The 17,762-nt window shown below is 41.8% G+C and overlaps 1 protein-coding gene across 8 annotated transcripts in view; it reads left to right on the top strand.

The window, feature by feature from the left end:
- LOC145653427 (nuclear receptor coactivator 3-like) overlaps positions 1-17,762 on the top strand; it is a 74,198-nt gene that overhangs the window by 40,302 nt on the left and 16,134 nt on the right. For 6 of the 8 annotated variants that reach the window (XM_081706769.1, XM_081706775.1, XM_081706768.1 and 3 more), the window contains 4 exons: positions 7,687-7,791; positions 7,936-8,096; positions 16,160-16,260; positions 16,635-16,809. In XM_081706769.1, the coding sequence (XP_081562895.1) occupies positions 7,706-7,791; positions 7,936-8,096; positions 16,160-16,260; positions 16,635-16,809 (523 nt within the window). In that variant the 5' untranslated portion in view covers positions 7,687-7,705. Of the gene's footprint in view, positions 1-552; positions 1,958-7,170; positions 7,310-7,686; positions 7,792-7,935; positions 8,097-16,159; positions 16,261-16,634; positions 16,810-17,762 lie in introns of all 8 variants that reach the window. The other 2 variants (XM_081706771.1, XM_081706772.1) reach the window with 2 other exon arrangements.

Raw genomic sequence — 17,762 nt, forward strand, 5'->3', positions numbered from 1 at the left:
GCTTTATTTGTCATGACTGTAGTGAGTACCATATTACAGAAGCAATTCAAAAAAAGCAGTGGTAATTTCAAAATAAGTGACAACAAAGATAAGATTTGGAAAATCTCTCTCTCTCTCTCTCTCTCTCTCTCTCTCTCTCTCTCTCTCTCTCTCTCTCTCTCTCTCTCTCTCTCTCTCTCTCTCTCTCTCTCTCTCTCTCTCTCTCTCTCTCTCTCTCTCTCTCTCTCTCTCTCTCTCTCTCTCTCTCTCTCGTGTGTGTGGGGGGGGGGGTTGAAAATAAAGTTACATGACTTAGTAACGAGTTAGTGAAAGGGTTAGGCTTAGAGTTACAGTGAAAGCCAGTTAGGATTACAAGAGAATTATTGTGTTGTGTAGTGGAAGGATGGGGTTATGACAGGTGAGCATAAAGAGAGGAAAAATCAAGGAATGATTCAGTATAGAATGAAAATACTCTCTTCCTGTTAAAGTATCTTAAGAGTAGTTTCCTGGCCTAACAGATATGTCTGATGATTTCAATCACTGAACACTTGAAACCTTCTCCTCTCTTTACAGGCTGAGGACTCTTCAGTCTCACCAGAGGCTGATGTTAGATAAGTTTAAATAAAAGCATCCCTCCATAGTTCTTTTCAATAACAGGGGTTAGCTTGTTGGCAAAAGCACTCTATGAATAGAGTTAGCATGTTAGCGAAAGCACTATGAATAGACAGGAGTTAGCATGTTAACATTAGGTTAGCTGAGCAGTGCATCGTGGTGACAGAAACTCAGCATGCTCCCTTGGGCCTTTTCTGCACTTTTATTTCCCATTATTTTCCTTTTTTTTCTTCTCCCTGCAACCATTTTATCCCTCTGAGAAGAGTTAAGATTCGTGTTCAGGCAAAACAAAACCACGCAAAGAGCTTCTACATATTTGTAACTGTTTATCTTTCCTTAGGTAGCTTTAATTTCAAACTGCTATTATTTTTTTCATTGTTACGAGTAGTAAAAGTACTGTTTGTTACTACTACTACTACTACTGCTGCTACTACTACTATTAATAATAATGATGTGAAAAAATAAGTTTGACATTAAAACCTCCTGTCTTAAGAGCTGATTTGCCGAACATGGCAAATCAGTTTTGTGAAAGACAAATTAGATGCATTCTTAAAATTAGATGTCGTACTGACATTATGTACACAGTGCAATAATTCTGTTGCTTTGCTCTTGGACTCCTCTGTTTAACAGCAGCATAAAATCTGCCTAGTGGGTATATTAACTCTAACCCTAACCTAGTAGGTACATTAACTCTAACCCTAGTGGGTACATTAACTCTAACCCTAACCTAGTGGGTACATTAATTCTAACCCTAGTGAGTACATGAACTCTAATTCTAAGGGGTATATTAACTTCACCCCTAACCCTACTGGGTACATTAACTGTAACCCTAACCCTAGTGAGTACCTTGACTCTAACTCTAACCCTAGTGGGTTAACTATTTTCATGGGACACCCCAACCCTATTCTCCCTTGGCATATCCCAGAGTTTTATCCCTCTTCCACTACCACTCAGCTTCCCTGCCTCCCTGCCTCCCTGCTTCAACTGCCTTCTTGCTGCACTGCCTCCGTACCTCCCTGCTTAACAGCCTCACTGTCTCCTTGCTTTACTGCCTGACAGCCTCAGTGCCCCTAAATGAAACTGCTTTTCCCTGCTTGGCCTGTTAAAAACTAGAATGGAGGTCATCCATTTCCCTGAGGCAATATTCTCTTGTACTGTCTCTCACACCACTTGTTTAGAGAAAATCATTTGTTTCATGTAAAGAAGACGTCACTTCTCCTGTCTTTACTGTTTTCTAAAGCCACAACCTCTGTGCAACCTTTCTCGTGTGTCTCCTTTGCTGTGTGAGTTGAGACTGAAGCTGAAAAAAATGAGGAACAAGAGAAGGAACGTGTAAACTCTAGAGTGAAGCTATAGGGACTCTTGAGTAAGCACTGGCAAGAATTGCAAGTGGTGTCTCACTATTAAGCATGTCTGTGTTTAGAAGTGTGAGAGCTCTCTCATTATTCTAACCCTAACCCTATTCAGCATGCATGTGTTGCTGTTACCTCATGCACCATTAACATTTATGGCATTTGGCAGAAAATCTTATTCAGAGTGAATTACAAAAGTGCTTTGTCATTTACTCATTGAATATATCCTAGGCAGTACAGTAGGTTAGAGTCCAAGATACCATTGAACTAGAATGCTGTTGAAATACAGGGATCACTGCTGATATCTAGAAGTGCAAAACGCATATTGGCTATATAACAGACAACAATCAGTGCAAAAACAATGAGTATTAGAGTTTTAGTCAAAATAGGAGCAGGATCAGTGGTCATTTAAATATTCCACAAATGGGTGGGTCTTCAGCCTGCGTTTGAAGACTGTAAGGGACTCTGCTGTCCAGACAGCCAGTGGAAGTTCATTCCACCATCTAGGAGCCAGGACAGAGAATAGTCTCCATGCTTATCTCCATGAGACTCGAAACATGGTATTTCAAGTCGAGCCGTACTTGAGGTTCGAAGTACTCGAGGTACGGATCGGGCTTTGACCATTCACATGTATCGAAGGGCTAGTCTATTTTTGGCTTTGTTGGTGAACATCAAGATTTTAAATCTGATGTGGGTGGTTACTGGAAGCCAAAGAAGGGAGTGCAGCAGTGGAGTGACATGTGTAAACTTCAGAAGATTGAAGACCAGTCACACTGCTGCATTCTGGATAAGTTGTAGAGGTTTGATGGCTGGAAGACCAGCAAATAGCAAGTTGCAGTAATCAAGCTTTGAGATAACAAGAGATTCTACAAGCACCTGGGCAGCTTCCTCTGAGAGATGATACAAAGGAAAAAGTTCTGCAAGACCAGGTCAGATTTGAAACATGATTTGAGAATGAGAACTGGTTGTGCAAATTATGCCCAGGCTACAAGCAGTTTCAGATGGTGATACCAGGGAGTTCCCAAAGAAAACTGAGGTCATAGTAAGGGCTGGGAGTTCCTGGGAACAGAAGCTAGGTTTTATTGGGGTTGAGCTTCAAGTGGTGGGCTGACATCCGTGACACAATGTCAGTCAAGTATGCTGAGATACTGTAAATCTGTGTCAGAGGGTGGGAAAGAAATAAATAATTATGTGTTATCAGCATTGCAGAGATAGGAGAAGCCATGAGAAGATGATACTTCATCAAGAGAATGAGTATACCAGAGAAGAGAAAAGGGCCTAACACTGAGCCCTGGGAGACACAGGTGGAGAGTCTACATGGATTGGATATGGATCCTCTCCATATTACCTGATAGGACTGAAACCCTCTCCATGCAGGGCCAGTCACACCAAGGCTGGAGAGAACAGAAAGGAGAATGTTGTGGTTTACTGAGTCAAAGGCTGCTGAAATGGCTAAAAGAATAAAGACAGATGACAGTTTGGCATCTTAGGCAGCATGAAGCTTCTCCATTACTGCTATGAGGGCTGTTTCTGTTGAATGTGTTGGTTTGTAGTCAGACTGATTGGCATCATGGAGCTGGTTCTGCGTGAGGAAAAGAGATAATTGATTGTAAAATGCTTGTTTAAGAACTTTTGAGAGGAAAGAGATAAGTGATACCAGTCTGTAATTGATTATGTTGGAGTTGTTGAGTGTGGCCTTCTTGAGGATTGGCGGTTTCGTCCAGAGGATAAGGAGTTGTTGATGATGACAGAGATGAAAGGAAACAGATCTCTTGAGATTGTCTGGAACAGAGTGGAAGGAATGGGATCCAGTGGACATGTAGTCGGATTGCTGGACATCCAGAGTTTAAGAATTTTGTGTGAGGAGAGAGAATAAAAAGAAGCCAGGGTGTTGGATTAGGGGAATGAACACTGGTTGGAGGATTGGGAAACCCAGCACCATTTTAGTGTTAGGGTTTAGGTTAGGTTTTGGGTTACAGTTAGCTTTTGGGTTACACTGGGTTATGGTTAGGGTTTTGGTTAGGGTTTAGGTTAGGTTTTGGGTTACACAGTCTGAAGAAAACTGTCAATGTGATGGTTTTAAAAATCTAGCAATGCAATATTTGCATATGATGATGCATGATATGTAGATATGTTACATTATTCTGGTCTAAGACTATGCAGTGAAGGAGCATGAAGAAGAAAAGTGAAAAGGGTAGCTGTGGTTAAACAGTGATATTTTCTGCTCATAGCATGAGTATTGAAACTCATTATAGCAACGAGTGGAGCATCTCTCTTGTTCATACTTTCCTTGCAAATATGAGTCATGAGTACTTTTATTTATGGAACTGTAGAATAATAATTATTGCTCTGCTGGAGTTACTCCACCCCAGGCATCCAGAAGAGTAGAGTTGGGAAGAATATAGGAAAACACTTCTCTGCTAGGATAAGAAAGGCTTTGGTCTGTCCATGTGTTCAAAAGCAACAAGGAGACATACATAAATATATAGTAAGCCACAGTGAGAAAGACAATCAGACAGAGACACAGAGAGACTTAGACAGATGGACAAAAACAGAGAGAGAGGGAGAGAGAGAGAGACCGACAAAGTGATGGACAGACTTACAGATAGATTGAAAGACACGCAAAAGCTCTCTGTAATTCTCAGAAACTCTCCTGTCTTTTGGACCATTTCCACATGCACTTCTAGAGCACTGCTTACCTCTCAATTGCATCACCCACATCAATAGCTCTGCTACGCCCATCGCACCTCTCATCCCCTCCACCCACCCCCACCCACAGCACTACTCAGGTAGAAGATGTGGAATGATGGACTATTTTTTTACCAAGCAGTTTCTTTGGCATCCGTTTTGTCTGTGTGTGTGCGCGCACGCACACAAGTATACTAGGAACACCTGAAGCTTGTGAAGCATATAATACAGCCTAATCTAAGATGCATGTGTTTAGAACATAACAGACCCACACCTTTGTTGTATAGTAAAACTAGACACTAGAGCTAATGCTAACTAGTGCTAACCCTATTATAGATCTGTAGTATGCATTGCATAATTAATGTGAAATACAGTTTGCACTGCATACATACAGAGTACATTGCATACATTTATTGTTCACTTTTTTAGTAACACCTCCCTTGTTCTTACACTCACCAGCCCCTATTTAAAACACTTTATAAACACTTGCATTATACCTTGCAAGTGTAATGTGTATGAATGTGGTATGAATACCGCAATAAATTGGCAATTAATGTTGATAAAATTCATTGGTTCACCATCCTGATTACCAGGGAATGTATAATTATTTTTTATTAGAAGTTAATTAACAAGTGTCATCACAAGTTCTGCAATGTCATTGATCATCAACCCACAATTAGAAGTTTATTTTTTATTTATTATTGTTACTAACCCTAACCCTAGTTTAATATTTTTGTTGTTTTATAGTAATGCACTGAATTAAAAATTGAGGTTTAAAAATTGAGGTTTAATAATGACCATGAAGTATTGGTCATTATCATAGTGCTATCACAAAACAAAATTAACCAAACAAGATTTGTGGTGAACCAAATGTGATTAAAACAACAAAAACAAATAAACCAGAATATTATTAAAGCAATCTATAGGGACAAGGGAGATTAGGACTGATTACCTAGCAAACAAGAAAAAAGTTGGTTATGGTTACCTAATGGAATTACCTAATGTAATTACAATCTAATCTATTTCTGAGGTACAAAAATGATAGTAACCTGACTGGTGTCAACTATTGAGTATATGAAATGTGGCCTTACACTTCAATGAGTTTGACCAGGTCAGAACAGGCACATGGGTTGGGAGGGCGCCATTAGACTGTAGGGACTACTAGCCTGCGTACCGCATCATGGAGCTGATGAGCACCAAAATGTCTCCCAATTCATTAGACTTGGTTTTCTAACCTGCCTCAGTCAGAGAACTGGTGCACTGGCATTGTAGGCCCTCTCCTCAGGCAATGGCATAACTGCGGTCTTAGGTTCTGTGTTCTACTCTTGTCTTTGCTGAAGATACTGGAACCGATTAATCACTGGCCACATGACAAAAACTTAGTCTCTATCAGCAACAAAAAAATGGGTTTGCTTGATCAAAAATGTAGGTCACAGAGAGTGCGACGAAATAAGTGACACACACTAAAGGAGAAGACAAACAAACTTGGATCTAAGAAAAATAAAATGAAAGTGTATTCCACTCTTCTTAGAGAGAAGCTATTAACTTATTTTCACACAGAAGATTAATTCTCAGTTTCTTCCCACTTTCCTTAGAAACTTTCTTCCACCACTCCATCTTTTTATCAGCCCAGCTTGACCTCAAACTCAAGCTTCAGCCTGGGCTAATTGATACCTGTAACATGGGCTCGAACCCAGGTCAAATGGGTGATGGCACCAACAGCTTACTGGGTGAGCAACCATGCTCTAATGATGGTGGGCTCGTGTGCAGAACAGTTAGTTCGTAGAACCGGTAAAACAAGAAAAAGGGGCACAAATACCCGCTAGACTGCAGCAGCTGTAGAACTACCTGCGTGCATATCGCCCTTCAAAGGAATGGAGGACAACAAAAGTAGAGGGGAAAAAACTAAACACCACGCCAAGTGTGGGGAAAAGGGAGAACCAAGGACGTGGCGTGGTGTTTAGGGAAGAATGGCAGCCCAGATGCCCTGGGGGAAAACCAAACAAACTTCCCAAACAAAACCAGAAAACAGGGAGGAACTGTAATGGCTAAGGGGAGCTTTTGGAGAGAGACAGATTTGAGGGGGGAAAACTGGAGAGGGGAGGGGACGTGTAAAAACACGGGACACCCTCACAGCACAGAGGGCTCACAGACCTCAATACCTAAAGTTACTGGCTAGGAGCTTTGCTCAGAACTTTGGCAAAGTCCCAGCACTGAGTGACTGGGTCACTGGGCTTATATAGGTGTAGCCCAGCTGTTGGGCGTTAAGCCTGATTAGTGGTGTGCCTGACTCGAGGCCTCTCTCTGGTGGCTGGAGGGGGCCTCAGCCTGGCACCGACCCTTATAGTGCCAACCTGCTCTTGGATTTAAAAGCTGAATGTGTTGATTGTAAAGTGACCTTGGGTTCCTTGAAAGGTGCTGTATAAATCCAACTTCAATCATTTATTAATTAAGCATTAAAGAGTAGCACACACCTGTTCAGGTTTCACACATATTAACATCCTTTATCTTAATAATGGGGAGGAAATTCCTTTTCAAGGCATTTTCAGGAGGCTCAGCATGCCAGCATGGATGACAGTGTTGGCGCATGTGCCAAGTGCCACCAGCGCTGAAATCATCACATAACTGGTTTTGTTGTCCTGTGGAGACATTAAAAGACCTGGAACTCACAGCATCAGGTTTATGATGTCCCTTTATGTCCTAATATATTTCTGTTGTTTGGTTTATGATATGTTTACTGGAGTATGTAGTTCATACAAGTGTATAGTCTGAGATTTAAGCCTAAAGAAGTGGACATGGAAAAGACACAAGATCCAAGAAGGCAGTAATAATTCCCACCAATTTTGTTTTCCAATGATGCACACAAAAGCTATTTGAGTACTTAATAACACCCCCTTGTGGGCAATCGTAAGTCTGCTGGACATGAGTGAATGAGTTCTCTGCCAGATCCTGGGATTCACAACTAAAGAATAGTGTTTCTACCCAAGTGGATAATGTTTGAGACAAAAGGTGTGTATAACCCTTTATGACCTCTTTTGTCTGTCTTTTTGTCCAGCTGCTGATATGTACATAAGATGAGCGGCGTGACGGACAACTCCATGGAGTCACTGTGCTCCGACCGCAAACGCAAGCTGTCCACGTGCGACACACCAGGTTTGGGGTAAGATGGGACCAAACCAACCCTGCTCATAGTTGTGGATATGAAGTTTGAAGTTGGAAGTTGGGTATGCAAAGTATGAGGTTGAGGTACAGGAAGCAGATTGTTTCCTTACAAGGGGCATAACAGCCATATGTGCTCCTGCAGGTGTGACAAACGGCGAAGAGAGCAGGAGAGTAAGTATATCGAGGAGCTGGCTGAACTGATTTCAGCCAACCTCAGTGACATTGACAGCTTTAACGTCAAGCCGGACAAGTGTGCAATTCTCAAGGAGACAGTGCGCCAGATTCGACAGATTAAAGAGCAAGGTAGGCTTTTATTGCTGTTAGTGTTCCCTTTACCATACCATCACTCACACACACACACACACACACTAACTTTGGTATAGGAGGTGTCTCCAGTGTTATCTCTCAATCAATGCTACACACCTACCTCACGATCAATGAGATTTCAGAACAAAGTCACACTGGCTCAGACATTACCCAGGCCAACAATCAGATGCGTGAGAGTGGAGAATAGATACTGTCCTGAGATTGGGCAGCAGTCCAAGCAGACTACCAAGACCAAGTGAAGTACCTGAAGATGTGAATGAAGCATATGAGCAATCTGATCCATGTCTACACAGCTCCCTGGCATAAAGCCAATTACACTCCAGGAACGCCTTGGCCAAGGACTCTTACTGGTAGGGGTATTACTCACTATGTTATACCAACCGTTGTTCCGAGGCAGATTGATCTTGTTATTCCTGGGATTTGTTCCCTTCCAAGCCTCTAGTAGAAGGATGAGTAAGTATGTGTGTTGGTGCACAAGACCCAGGCTATCAATACCCATGTTCTACCAGTCAGAGACCCTGCTGGCATAGAAAGCTGGTCACAGGAGGAAATAGAAGCCACTGACATCAAGACAAGGAAACTGAGACTGTACACTAAGTGGAGGAGGAGCGCTGAGGACTAGTGAGCATCAGAGCCGCTATCCAGAATGAAACAACCAAGATCCAGGAGTGCTTACTGAGTACCTCAGACAGCAGAAACCCAAAGAGGAAGGGAATGAGGAGGAGATGGACCCATCTTGTAAGGATAAACGCCTGCATGTTATGTACCACTGGCAAATCATGGAAGTGACTGAAATGATAAAAGTCTTACACATGGCTGGAAAAGGCTGGCTTGAAAGACAACATGGCAGCACGGGAACAAGCTCTGAATACAAGATCAGTACTGGCTGGTCTACCACACCAGGCAGAACCTCAAATGCAGGCTGTGCAAAGATGCCCCTGAGACAATCCAGCACATAACAGCAGGATGCAAGATCTTAGCAGGCAGCGCGTACCTGAAACAGCATAACCAAGTGGCTGGTATATGCTACAGAAACATCTGTACTGAGTACAGGCTGGAAGTGTCATGGTCAAAGTGGGATACACCCCCAAGGGTGGAGGAGAAAGACTGTGCTAAGATCCCATGGGACTTCCAGATACAGACTGACAAAATGGTAATGGCTAACCAGCAGGACAGTAGTGTTGGACAAACAGCAGAAGAGGATCTTAATGATAGGGTTCAGCAATCCCAAGTGATCGCAACATCAGGAACAAGGAGCACAAAAAGCTCACAAAATACCAAGGGCTGAAAGAAGAGCGGAGGGTGAAGACAACTGTAGTTCTCATGGTAATCAGAGCACTAGGGGCTGTGACTCACAAAATGGGAGAATGGCTCCAGCAGATCCCAGGAACGACATCCAAGATCTCCATCCAGAAGTGTGCAGTCCTGGGAACAGCTAAGGTACTACACAGGATGGTAAAAGACCTGAGCTTGAATGACAAAGACTGTCCAGGGGAGGGCGGTTGGGAAATATATATGCACAGCCATAACATTAATTCCACTGTCAGGTGATATTGATTATCTCATTACATTGGTTCCTTGTCAACAGGTGTGATAGGTTAGGCTGTAAGTGAACAGTTAGTTCTTGGAATTGATGTGTTGAAAGCAGGAAATATTGGCCAGCATAAGGATCTGAGCAACAAGGGCTACTGTGAACATTGTTGCAGAGCAAGTACACCCGTTCTTTGTGAATGGTATTCCCTAACAGTAGTGGCTTCTTACATCAGGATAATGATGCAAAATTTATGCACACTGCAAAAATTGTTCAGGAATGGTTTGAGGAACATGATGAAGAGTTCAAAGTTTTTATTTGGCCTCCAAATTCCCCAGATCTTAGTCCAGTCTAAGATCTACATCTGGGGCATGTGTTGGAACAACAAGTCTGATAATTGAAGGCCCCATCTTGCAAATTACAGGACATACAGCATCTGCATGTACATGTGCTGCATGTACATGCAGAATAACTGACCAGCTGGGATGACCCCCATGTAGTGAAGATTCCTTATTGTTTAATACTGCCAGACCATGTTGACATTTTTGGCTGTAGAGATATGTCTGTCTTTTTTGCAGAGCCTGTATTTAGTGATGGCTGTTAGGATGCAGTGACTGTTTAGCTACAGTATTCTTAAAATAAATTACAGTTGCAGTGATTCCCTTTGCCATTGAATCTTCCGTGCACTTTGCCACCTTCCACCTTAATCAGACAAGGCTAGCCATTGCCTTTTAGGATGCGTGTGAATCAGTTCTGTTTTGGTTGTTGCTGTAGATGTAATGATTCACATTTCTCAGAGCAGATGATTAGCCAAAGCCCATGTCCATGCATGTGGTGTTGATCATGTATCACATTAACAACTTTAATATCATTTATGCCTCTTTGCAGTTTATGGTACATTATGGTTCTTAACATTCATCTTTACACAGCAAAAACCTAAGTATTGAATTAACACCAATAATGTTCAGCTATCTCTTAGTTAATTCATTTGTGTTCAGGTAGACACAACAGTGCAAACACTATAGGTGTTGCTTTACTACTATAGGTTTTGCCAATAAAAATTCATGTCTAAATATCAAGGTTTATTGTTATTTTTTGGCTCTGAAAATAAAAATGAATGGATAATAATACATTTTTAAGTTTATAGTATGGTAATTATATTTAAAATAATTGGAAACAGTTCTAGAGAAGTGCATCTCTGCATGTCTTGTGTTTGACAGTGCAGATCGTCTGTTGTTTGCAAGGAAAAGCATTGAGTTGGTTTGGTGAGATGGTAGACATCATCTCATGCAATTTAGCATGACAGTTTCATAGCATTTGAACATGATAAACTGAGAGCTAATGAACTGATGATGGAATTTCATTTATCCTTCATTTATTCTGAGTAAGGAAGTTAAAACTATCCAAATACAAATACCAAAGATCTATGCAGACATCTGGAGACATCTAAGTGTATGTACACTTAGTGATCATTGTATTATGTTCAGCTACTTCACAGTTGTACCTAATAGGTTGCCACACATTTCACAGTCAATAATTAGTTGCCATCCACTACTACTGATGCCACTATTGTACTCTTAAGTGAACTGACTTTCAACTTGAGTCCTGTACTCTGTGTATGTTGTCCTGGATGCTTTTCATATACATTTATACTGTAATTGACCTTGCAGATACTGTTTATGCATAAATTTATATTTAGGACAAATTCCTCTTTTAGGAATAAATATCCAGACATCCAGACTCCTTTTTTCTTTATCAGGTCATTTAGGAAAGAGGACCCTGAAAATATGCCAAAATTGTGCAGAGAACACATGTATCCTGCAGACTGAGCTAGATAATAGCTGAAAGTGAGATACACATGTATCATACAGATGGCACTAGATAGTAGGTGAAGGTGATGTACACTTGTATAAACACATATTTCTACAGTGTATACAAGTTATATTTTATTTATATAGTAAATATAGCCAAGGCTGACATTGTCATAGTCACCAGTGAAGAGCCACACCCCTCTGGATGGAACCAGACACTGAACTGAAACATTATAGTATATAGAGTGAAAACATTAAATTAATTACTTTAAAACTAATGCAAAATTTGTGGCATGTCGCCTATGGGCACTATTAATGTCTTCCGTTATCGGTTTACTTGTTCGCTGCTGGTCACACGATTGTCCACATGGCTGTGTGATGCTAGAATAGGAAACATCTCACATTCCTCCACCCTAACCCTAGAATAGGAAACATCTCACATTCCTCCACCCTAACCCTAGAATAGGAAACATCTCACGTTCCCCCACCCTAACCCTAGAATAGGAAATATGTCACAATCCTCTATCCTAACCCTAGAATAGGAAACATCTCACTTTCCTCCACTGTAACCCTAGAATAGAAAACATCTCACGTTCCTCCATCCTAACACTACAATAGGAAACATCTCAAGTTCCTCCACCCTAATACTAGAATAAGAAACCTCTCACATTCCTCCACCCTAACCCTAGAATAGGAAACCTTTTGCATTCCTCCACCCTAACCCTAGAATAGGAAACATCTCACATTCCTCTATCCTAACCCTAGAATAGGAAACATCTCACATTCCTCCACCATAACCATAGAATAGGAAACATCTCACATTCCTCCACCCTAACCCTAGAATAGGAAACCTTTTGCATTCCTCCACCCTAACCCTAGAATAGGAAACCTCTCACATTCCTCCACCCTAACGCTAGAATAGGAAAGCTCTCACATTCCTCCACCCTAACCCTAGAATAGGAAATATCTCACATTCCTTCACCTTAACCATAGAATAGGATACATCTCATGTTCCTTCTCCCTAACCCTAGAATAGGAAACATCTCACTTTCTTTCACCTTAACCTTGGAATAGAAAACATCTCACGTTCCTCCGCCCTAACACTAGAATAAGAAACCGCTCAGTCTTCCACATTCCTCTATCCTAACCCTAGAATATGAAATATCTCACATTCCTCTATCCTAACACTAGAATAGGAAACATTTCACATTCCTCCACCCTGACCCTAGAATAGGAAACATCTCACATTCCTCCACCCTAAACTTAGAATAGAAAGCATCTCACATTCCTCTACCCTAACCCTAGAATAGGACACATCTCACGTTCCTCCACCCTAACCTTAGAATAGAAAACATCTCACATTCCTCCACCCTAACCTTAGAATAGGAAACCTCTCACATTCCTCCACCCTAACCCTAGAATAGTAAACCTCTCACATTCCTCTATCCTAACCCTAGAATGGAAAACATCTCACATTCCTCCACCTTAACCCTAGAATAGGAAACATCTCACGTTCCTCCACACTAACCCTAGTATAGGAAACATCTCACATTCCTCCACCCTAACCTTAGAATAGAAAACTCCTCATATTCCTCCACCCTAACGCTAGAATAGGAAACATCTCACATTCCTCCACCCTAACCCTAGAATAGGAAATATCTCACATTCCTCCACCTTAACCATAGAATAGGATACATCTCATGTTCCTTCTCCCTAACCCTAGACTAGGAAACATCTCACTTTCTTTCACCTTAACCTTGGAATAGAAAACATCTCATGTTCCTCCACCCTAACACTAGAATAAGAAACCGCTCACAGTCTTCCACATTCCTCTATCCTAACCCTAGAATATGAAACATCTCACATTCCTCCACCCTAACCCTAGAATAGTAAACCTCTCACATTCCTCTATCCAAACCCTAGAATGGGAAACATCTCACATTCCTCCACCCTAACCTTAGAATAGAAAACATCTCACATTCCTCCACCCTAACCCTAGAATAGGAAACCTCTCACATTCCTCCACCTTAACCCTAGAATAGGAAACATCTGACGTTCCTCCACCCTAACCCTAGTATAGGAAACATCTCACATTCCTCCACCCTAACCTTAGAATAGAAAACTCCTCACATTCCTCCACCCTAACACTAGAAAAAGAAACTCCTCACATTCCTCCACCCTAACGCTAGAATAGGAAACATGTCACATTCCTCCAGCCTAACCCTAGAATAGGAAACATCTCAAATTCCTCCACCTTACCCATAGAATAGGATACAGCTCACGTTCTTCCACCCTAACCCTAGAATAGGAAATATGTGACAATCCTCTATCCTAACCCTAGAATAGGAAACATCTCACTTTCCTTCACCTTAACCCTAGAATAGGAAACATCTCAAATTCCTCCACCTTAACCATAGAATAGGAAACATCTCACGTTCCTCCACCCTAACCTTAGAATAGGAAACATCTTATGTTCCTCCACCCTAACACTAGAATAGGAAATATGTGACAATCCTCTATCCTAACCCTAGAATAGGAAACATCTCCCTTTCCTCCACCGTAAACATAAAATAGAAAACATCTCATGTTCCTCCACCCTAACACTAGAATAGGAAACATCTCAAGTTCCTGCACCCTAACACTAGAATAAGAAACCTATCACATTCCTCTATCCTAACCCTAGAATGGGAAACATCTCACATTCCTCCACCTTAACCCTAGGATAGGAAAGATATCACGTTCCTCCACCCTAACACTAGAATAGGAAATATCTCACGTTCTTCCACCCTAACACTAGAATAGGAAATATCTCACGTTCCTTCACCTTAACACTAGAATCACATCACGTTCCTCTACTATAACCCTGAAACAAGAGGGTGAAAGTCATTTCCCAGCCCGCAGACCACCATAAGCCTCCATTTCATCTCACTATAGGTATCAATTCTTCTCACATGCAGCTGGTGCAGTTTTATGATTTCGTTAATATAATAGAAATTCTTCCTGGAACATGTCTAAAGTAAGGCAGACTTCTCCCTTGCTCAGTAGTGGATGTAAAATATAAGTATTTATTTTGTTTCCACTTTCCTCATTGTCTTACAGTTTTATTATCTGACTTTTATGTTCTGAGTCTGGCACGACGACAAGCCAGAGCTTTAAGAAATGAGACAAGGGAGAGTGAGACCTAGAGGTTCATAGTGAGGGCAAAAAAAAAGGTGAACGAGAGGAGAGAAATGAGAAAAAAATGGAGAGAAGCGGAGAGAGAGAAATGGAAAAAAGAAGACAAGAGAGACAGCTGGGCAGAAAAAGAGGGAGAGAGTACTAAGTAGGTGAAGCGGGAGTGGGGTAAGGGAAGGAGGGAGCGAGGGAAAGAAGGAGGCGGAGAGAAAGCGGGAGAGGAAGAAGCTAAACCTTCTCAAGCGGCACAGCTGTCTCTGACTTTGTGGGGACAGGTTGCCATAGTTACAGGAAGTGAATAATGAAGTGGCACTCTTTCTCTGTCCTTGTTTCTTAATCTCTCACTCCCTCACTTTCTCTCACACGCTCACTGTATTTGTCTCTCACTCTCACACTCTCCGTATCTCTTTAATTCTCTCTTTCTCTCTCTGTCCTTCACTCTCTCTCTTGCAACGTTACTGTTCCAGTCTTAACATCCTGCTTTCATTTTTGTTCATTTCTCATTCTGTCAGTCTCCGTGTTTTACCTCCAGTAAATAAATGCAGCTTATGATATCCAGACCTTGCTAAACCAGAAGGTCTCTCTCACTCCTTTCCCCATTTCCCTCTCTCCCTTTATCTCTCTTTCTGCATTTTTTCCATTTTGTTCGCTCTCTCTTTGTCTGTCTGTCTGTCTGTCTGTCTGTCTCTCCCTCTCCCTCCTGCCTGCCAGTGATAGTCAAACTACTAGTTTTGTAGACCCACCTCCAGGGAGCTCATCAAATGGAATCGTTCCTCTAACTCTGATTGGCTCGGTTCTGCTTTAACGCCGTCTCCTCTCTGCTTCTCCCCCTGAATACAAAAGCAGCAGATTAGGCAGTTACCTGCAACGCCAGCCCACCTCTTCTACCTGCTGCCCAATAAGAGGCACTAAGATTTGGCATAGTAATGTGCGTTGTGTGTAGAGTGCAACTGGATCTTGCGTCCCCCTAGTGGTCATAATCGTTTATGTTAAAGATTTGGTTTCTGTGTGTGTGGAATATTATCAGGTCACCCAACATCCTGTTTTTGTGTTGTTATATATTTTTCCAAACGATCCAGTTAATTAAAGGGTTATGTTTGCAAGTAGATATTTAGTTTGATCGTATGTTTACTGAATAGGATAGTCATGCGTCATATCTGTAAACATTCACAATTCCACCAAACCAGTAAATCAATGTGCTATGCAGTGGCCTATATGTCAATTTCTCTAACAGTCCAGATACAGCTTATGACTACCCCTAACCCACATACATGATGGCCTTTATAATAAGCTCACAAATTAGCTGTAATAGAGTAAAAAAAAGATAACACACAAATCTGGACTTTAAATAACCTGTTGCCTGTGTTTCTATCATGGGGAAATTTCTGTCCATGAGAGAGAATGTGCTTATGTGTGTATGTATGTGGTTTGTGGGAGAAGGACTAAGTGTGTGTATATGTGCGTATGTATGTGGCTTGTATGTATTGCTTGATTGGCTCCGTTACCTTTGTGTAAATGCGCAGGAAAGGCCACGTCCAGTGATGACGATGTTCAGAAGGCGGACGTGTCCTCGACAGGTCAGGGGGTCATCGACAAAGACCATCTGGGGCCACTGTTACTCCAGGTGAGCAAGAGGTCAAAGTGCATTAAGAGTTTTGATAAAGGAGAGACATCAAAGTTGCATTAAAACTCAAAAAGAGACTTAGTAGTGCGTTTCTTGCTTAACTCCCACATATGGATTTTGTCCAGGAATGTGACCAGCAAAGTGCACATGTTTAAATAGCAGAATGTATTCAGTGTTCTGTTTGTTAGATCGTTTAAGTTGTTTATTTTTTAATCATTTATTTTTTGGGGATTGATAGAAGTCCAGGTCTTTGGGGAAGCTGCAGTAAGATAACAGTAAATGCTGTCTAAGAGGAATATTAGAGGAATATTAGAAGAATATTGCAGAAATATTGGAGGAATGTATTCCTGACTCCATGTCTCACGGTTCTGTAGGCCCTGGATGGCTTCCTGTTTGTGGTGAACCGAGAGGGCAGTGTTGTTTTTGTGTCAGACAACGTCACACAGTATCTGCAGTACAAGCAGGAGGAACTGATTAACACGAGTGTGTACAACATTCTCCATGCAGAGGACAGGGAGGAGTTTCACAAGAACCTACCAAGGAACAATGGTTAGTCTCACACACACACGCATACTTGTAACACACAAGCACATGTAACACACATACACACACTTGACACACCCACCCACCGTGAAAGCTATGCCACACAGGTCACCATTTTGTTGACGAGTAGCTATATATTGCATCTGTGCCTTTAGCCATCACAGAGAATTGGTTTTGATTTGATAAACACTCACGGAAATTTTCAACACTCCTCCAGGAACACATGGCCTTGTGTGTATACATAGAAAACATGCACTCTGTATGCTCCCACCCACACACACACATACTCACTGATCCAACCTCATTAGGTGGAGCAGAGCTGTATGCCTGGGGTGGGCGGGGGGGATGGTGATTGCTCCACACATCTTCAACAGGCCTGTGTTTCATTCAGATCCCACTGTAGTTATCAGGAAGTCTAGCACCACTAAATAATGTGGACTCTTCTGGAGTGTTTGCACATGCCTGCATATGCGTGTGTATTGAGATATCGAGATGGCACAGTGCACAGCTGAACGTGACTCAGGTTTGAGTCTTACTGAAACTGCATACTGGCCCCTCCTTCTTGCTAATCCAAACCCTTTTGGAAATTGTCAGTCTTTGTTGCATTTGGTGCTCTATTAGCCAGCCTGAATAACAAGCAGGAAAAAGTAGGCACAGTTTTTTATATGTACATTATTAAGGTTAGGAAAGAAGGCGGAGCAGGATTGGTTAGCATGGTAAGGAAATGCCACACTCATGGATCTATACATGCATCTGCCTCTCTCAGTCTGTCTTACTGTCTCTGTGTGTGCTAGTTGTAAAAAAAAAAAAATAGAGAGAAATTCCAGATTTAATCAGGACTTCTACCTGTCCCATTTCACATTCGCAATCCTGATATGCACCTCACCACTGGATAGCTGCTGCAACAGTGTGTCTAACCCTGGTGGGTCTTACCCTGGTGGGTCTAACCCTAGAGTGAC

Source organism: Electrophorus electricus, chromosome 24 (genome assembly GCF_041902795.1).
Source record: "Electrophorus electricus isolate QZ-2024a chromosome 24, ASM4190279v1, whole genome shotgun sequence".
Taxonomy (NCBI): domain Eukaryota; kingdom Metazoa; phylum Chordata; class Actinopteri; order Gymnotiformes; family Gymnotidae; genus Electrophorus; species Electrophorus electricus.